General features: G+C 38.9%; 1 protein-coding gene across 2 annotated transcripts in view; it reads right to left on the bottom strand.

The window, feature by feature from the left end:
• Positions 1-783: 783 nt before the first annotated feature.
• The window catches only part of EPM2A (EPM2A glucan phosphatase, laforin), a 49,417-nt gene continuing 44,200 nt past the window's right edge, over positions 784-6,000 (bottom strand). For both annotated transcript variants that reach the window (XM_015622299.3, XM_033512695.1), the window contains exons 3-4: positions 4,006-4,247; positions 784-2,612 (exon numbers count right to left, since the gene is read on the bottom strand). In XM_015622299.3, the coding sequence (XP_015477785.1) occupies positions 2,332-2,612; positions 4,006-4,247 (523 nt within the window). In that variant the 3' untranslated portion in view covers positions 784-2,331. The remainder of the gene's footprint in view (positions 2,613-4,005; positions 4,248-6,000) is intronic.

Below are 6,000 nucleotides of genomic sequence, written 5' to 3'. Positions count from 1 at the left end.
GCAGAGAAGCAAACTGAAGTGGCAGTAAGCAATGAACAACAACCCCTTGCTGAAATGACAGTAAATAATGAATTAACATCCTTGAATCTGTGACTCCTGTGTCCTATGAATTCCTGCCCTACAAATGAAACATCGGTCTGCTTCTGTTGCCAATATAATCAGAATTAGGAAGTAGCCAATACAGACTGGTTACCTGTGGAACAAGACTCAAATCTACAAGTATTTGTCCCAGCATTTATTACAATTTGCATCTGGAGGAAAGGGCTGTCTGTCAGGGATGCTTGAAAACACATTTTAAGCTTGTGGTTTCAAATAAACCTCAGCAGAAATTTAAAACTTAAGTGAATTGTACTCTCTGCCTCTTAGGCCATTCTCCTTCTCTCAGTGCTTGATTTTGAGGAGAACATGGTAGCAAAAGCTCATCAACTTTACTTTAAACTCAGTCAAAATGAGGTAACTCTTGAGCAGGCAGTTGTAGCTCTGCACATCTACATGTGATCCCAATAGCCAGACAGGAGCACTCACACGCTCCCTCTGCTTTCTGCACTGGGCTAGGAGAAGAAACACCTAATTTTGTCTTTGAACCTACCAAAGGTGCCATATGATCCACACACCTTTGCTGTGCTGTTTTTTGAGATTTCCTATCAAACCAACACAGCACACCAGACAAGACATGGGCTGTTACCATTAAAGTGGCTGGTTCCACTTCTATATAGAAATATTGGTCATGACCCTTTTTGCTATTTGTGAAATTGGGAAACAAAGACACATGACAAAATGGGCTGCTGGGATAGTAATTTTGTCTTTATTTAACAGAGAACTTTTCTCATCTATTTTCTAAACAGACAGTGTTATTTGAAAAAGTCAGAAATGAAGTCATGATCAAAACCACACATAGAATAACTTAAACATTTTTCTTTTCAAGATGATTGAAGTACAGGATAAATAAAATATATTATTTTGGACATTCTCCATAAACAGTTCATAGCTAACAGTTTCTCCATTAAGTATTCAGAAAATCAGTATTTCATACTTAAACTAACTGCATCTTTAGAGGAATAAGTTGGCTGGGAAAAAAAAAATGAGATTTCACTGAAGAACAAACCTATAGAAACTATGTTTCTTAATGTTTATGCATCATTAATCCTCTCTTGAACTGAACCTACAGCAAATTGGTTTTATCTGATTGGGACTGGAAGCTGTTGATGCCACTGCTTAGTTTAGCTGAGTTTAGCTGAGGGACCAAGCAGCAATGGAAAATATTAGGGATCATCCACAAAGCTAGTGCTGAGAAACCATCCTCTGCAGAGTTGCTATCTGCTCCTATAGAGGAATGTACTCATTCAGCCCAGAGATAGCCCAGCATTAGATTCAATCAGCTAAATCTAACACACACCCACTGCTTGCACAAGGAGAGGCTTTTGCTGTATTGGTGATATTAGTCTATCTAGAGATAGAGCCCAGAGGCTGTGGTGCCAGTTGTGCACACTGCTTATCACACAATTCCTACAGGTCCTGTCTTACCCCAATGGTTACTGCTCAGATTGTCTTGGCACCTAAAGGAGCCCCTGTACAGCACTGCATGGACCAGAGGAGCAAAACTCAGCTTCAATTCAGCAAACTCACAGCCTAAGATAATATAACAAATATTATCTGCCCCCACAACAAAGAAAGGCTGCTACAGCTGGAGCTGTGTCCCTCTTCATGCCACACCCCAGCATAACCCCAGTGTCATAAAAGAATATAGCCGAAGATCATAATATTTAACATTAACTAGATGGACAAAGAGCAAATCTTAGCTCATTGCATTAGACTTTAGCATTTTGTTTTTAAACACTGAGTTGAAGAACTAGTTTCCTTTTGGTCTTTCTCATTAATATCACTTGTCTACAAATTTACTACAAAACACTGCAACAATCTAATGTCCACTTCAAACAACTGAGCAGCTTTGATGATGATCTCCATCCTAACCTGAACCTTAGTCCAGTCAATCTTTGTATTTTTTTCTCTATTTCACCTCACATCTTATTTAGTGTCTACCCTAAAACCTCAGTTCCTACAGGCAAGTAGTTAAAAGAAAATCTTGCTTCACTTTGCAGAATTTCTAGGTCTCATAATTGCACCAAAAGGCTTGAAAACAGGAATCATGTCAGCTTAAAGAAAGCAAATAAAAAAAACACTAAGGCACTTTCTAAACAAAATCCTCATCACTTTTACAAGAAGTTTATCATCTGAAGATAAGAGGTGGGTGCCTGAGTCACAGAGATTTCTAAGTCCTTGGGCTTCAAATATGAGGATTCCTCTTTAGCTTCCTTTTCCTCTTGTACTTTTCTACTCTTGTATTTGGTATGAGGAACGAAGATGCCCAAACTTCTGGTAGAAATCATCTTCAGCACGATTCAGAGCTTCCTCATCTATGTAGACAGCTGGTCTCCGGGAAGCCAAGAAGTACTGCACCTTCCGCAGGCTCCATCCCACCACGTACTTCAGCCAGCCACTGACAGCGGCTGTGGACCTGCCAACACCAGCATTGCAATGAACATAGACAGTGTGTCCGTTCTGCAGCAGCCCGTGCAGGAGGCAGACAGCTTGTGGCAACATCTGTATTCTTCCTAAGGTTAAAAACAAGGCACGCTCATTTGCACTGGACAGTCAGTTCATGACTGAGATTCTGCCTGTACAGCCTGATGAACTGTGAAATATAATGGCAAACCTGACATATTCCACTTTTTGCTTTCTTTTCTCAAATGACCTTCTAGGCTAACCTGTTTGGTTTTTTCCTTGCAATATAGAATCAGATCACACAAAACTGTAAAATGCTCCAAGTCTCTAAATATACATTCTGATAACATCAGCTGTGTGCGGCATATTCATTTTCAAAGGAACTGAGACAAGGCAGCACATTACAGAGAACAGCACAACTTACATAGAGTTAAAGTTAGCAAGCCAAAAATGTTTTTTTAATTTTTTTTTTAATGAGGTTTGTGAAGGTACCCACATACTGCTGATTTCCAAAACATTGTAATGAAGGTCATCAGTTCAATAAGTGAGCGGAGAGCAGAAGACCATTTTATTGTACAGCTTAAAATTTCATTGTGTACTAAGCATACAGTTAAACAACACAGAATAGCCTTTCTCACTCCTAAAGGGATGAATATACCATATTTTCTGATACTTTTCTTCTGGCTGTCCTAGGAACCAGAGCTGCAAACACCAGAGCCCAGCTTTTCCTCATGGCACATATGAGCACTGACATTAAGCCCTTTCAAATCCCTGTTTTAAGGTCTCCTGTCCTCCCTCATGTCCTATTACTGATACAACAGTTACCTACTTGTGGCAGTGGTATTTCACTGTGCTGAAAGCACACTCTTCTGCTGGCAGGCTGCTCACTTCAAAACACTCACTTTCTAACCTTCTGGTTGGAAACAAGTCTTTGAACAGAGCATTCCAACCAAGGACTTAAAAGTACGAGTAATTGATGTTACAGCTCAGGTGCTATGAGTATTTTCAATTAATTGCAAACTATTATATAAATGTCTCTATGGAGTTTCATCAGACAGATACTACAGTTAAGAAAAAAATGTTTGTTGGGAAGGGAACAGCAGACACACAGCACTGTCTCTCCCTTTTTAATCAGCAAAGGCGGCAAGCTACCCTACTCTGCAAACTTACAGTCTTCCACCTACACAGAATATTTTCATTATATAGGCTGAACTCGAGCTGAAAGCAAAAATAGTGAAGCAGTTATTGATGTCAGATGACTTTAAACTCAAATACATATAATACTGCCAGACACAAAGTACTTCAGATGGCCTCTCTGCCTACAAAAAAATATGAATAATTTGTTAAAGACAGCACACAAAGAAACTATACTTTTTGTGACTGCTACATTTTCATGCAAAATGTACACAGAACTCCTGCCCCCCAACTGTCAAGAAAGTGTCAGATTAGTAACTCAGAGTGTTTGTTGCTGTTAATTTACTGCAAGAGTGACATGAGCATTACCTTCAGTGCTCATGTCTGCAGTTGGCAGCCAGACATAGGCAAGACCTTCTTCCTTATACAGTTTCATGAGGATTTCGGGGCTCATGGGTTCTGGGTAGCGGTTGCAGCCCCAGGAATTTTGAACAATGTCAGATTCAGTCTGGAAGTTCATCACAGCTGTAACACCCAGCTCATGTTTCAGCTTGATGGTGACATGCTCCAGCTGCCGAGGGCAACTTCCCAGCCAGATGTTGGGCAGAATCCTAGCGTTGAGAAAACATTGCAGTAGCATTGATTACAGTATCTTAAGGAAACTGCCAAGTTTGGCAGTGTTCCAGTTCCCAACCTGCTTGACATCAACAGACAAACACTGCTAAGCACAGACTTTTCATGTCAGGCAGTAAGAAACTTCCTGTTTCATTACAACTGATTTTGTTACAGTTGAGCTGGTGATGTCTGATGCTGGGAATCAAGCTCCTAGACAACCACAAAGAGCCAGATGAACTGGAAAAATTTCAAAGCATAATTATAGCACAGGTCTCCAAGGCATCATTCATCACTAAGCTTGCAGTAGAAGTTTACTAATATCAGGGATTAGAATAAGAAAACTCAGAAGATTCATGCAATTTGCACACACACACACAAACAAACAAAACCAAACCAAAACAAACCCCTAAAGAATTCACATAATCCAGATCTGCATTACTTTTGTAATAAGTTAAGCATCAAGAAGTCTTCCAACTCTTCAGCTACCACTATAATGAGGGAAGCAGGGAAAAAAAGCACTTTGAACTACCCTTCTGTAATGAAACTTAAAAATTAGTGAATAATTTTCTTCTAATTTTTTTCTGATCTCTTGGAATCTAGTGGGAATCAAATACAGAATTACAATACATGTATAGCTTCCCTCAAGGCTTGAAGGACCAGAAATTTTTCAGGAAAACAAGAGGTTTATGTAGGATGGGAAAGTATCAGAAACATGGTTGTATATCTCAATCAAACTTCAAGACTTCTACGGTTTTCCTATTGCTAATTATCATAAAACCATTGTATACTTCAACAGATGTTGACATTATAAACTGAATATTAAGAAACTTGTTTTCAAATGAGGGGTTTCAATATGCACAGGCAATTAAATTGATGGTCTCTACAATGGATTATTCAGATGCTCAAATTATTAGTGATCTACTTTAATTTCTTTATGCTTCCATTAACTTCAGTTTTGAATGTGCAATCCACAAACTAAACAAATTATATTAAGGTTTAACAAAAAACTTTGCAAACCTTATTAACTGCAACAAATCTGCAACACTATTAACTGTAAAAAGTTAGCAAACACTATTAAATGCAAATCTACAACAAAAGCAAGATCCTCAAAAATAAAATGTCTGCCATGCATGTCTTATGATCTTTCCTAGTTTTAACCTCAGCAACAAATAAGGAAAGTTCTATGCTTTTTCAGGAGCTTATAAACCAATCTTAAATCATCAGGTAGCTATTTCCATTTTACTATCACAGTAATAGGTACCAGCACTTAATTAAGACCTGTAGTTGACTGTAATTATTAAATCCTGCTATATTAATACTGCAATATTATCAAGAAGAAAAATTCAGATCCAGGAAGCAGTTATTATTATTGTTTCCAGTTTGTAAACTGCATCCATGTTGAGTTGCATACTAGCCACACAAACACAGCCTACGGCCTTAACAGCCCCAGTTTCAATGGGACAAAACACTTCATCTCAATATATGGCAACCAAGACCAATGTAAACAAATATACTACATAGCAAATAAACCTTTCAAACATGTGCCAACAGTGAGAGCACTTGAAAAGATTTGACTTAGTTGTTATTTCACATACATGTTCAAGAATTGCCCCAAATCCAGCCTAACCAGCTCCAGCATTCTCACTGATCAGAGGGATGGGCAAACAACGGCTTCACTGCCCCCCTTCCCATGTGCCAGCCCCACAGCAACTCCCATCCTAACCTGAGCGAGTGACTGCTGTCAGGATT

The sequence above is a fragment of the Parus major genome, chromosome 3, assembly GCF_001522545.3.
Source record: "Parus major isolate Abel chromosome 3, Parus_major1.1, whole genome shotgun sequence".
NCBI lineage: Eukaryota > Metazoa > Chordata > Aves > Passeriformes > Paridae > Parus > Parus major.
This window is presented reverse-complemented; position numbering and strand designations above follow the sequence as displayed.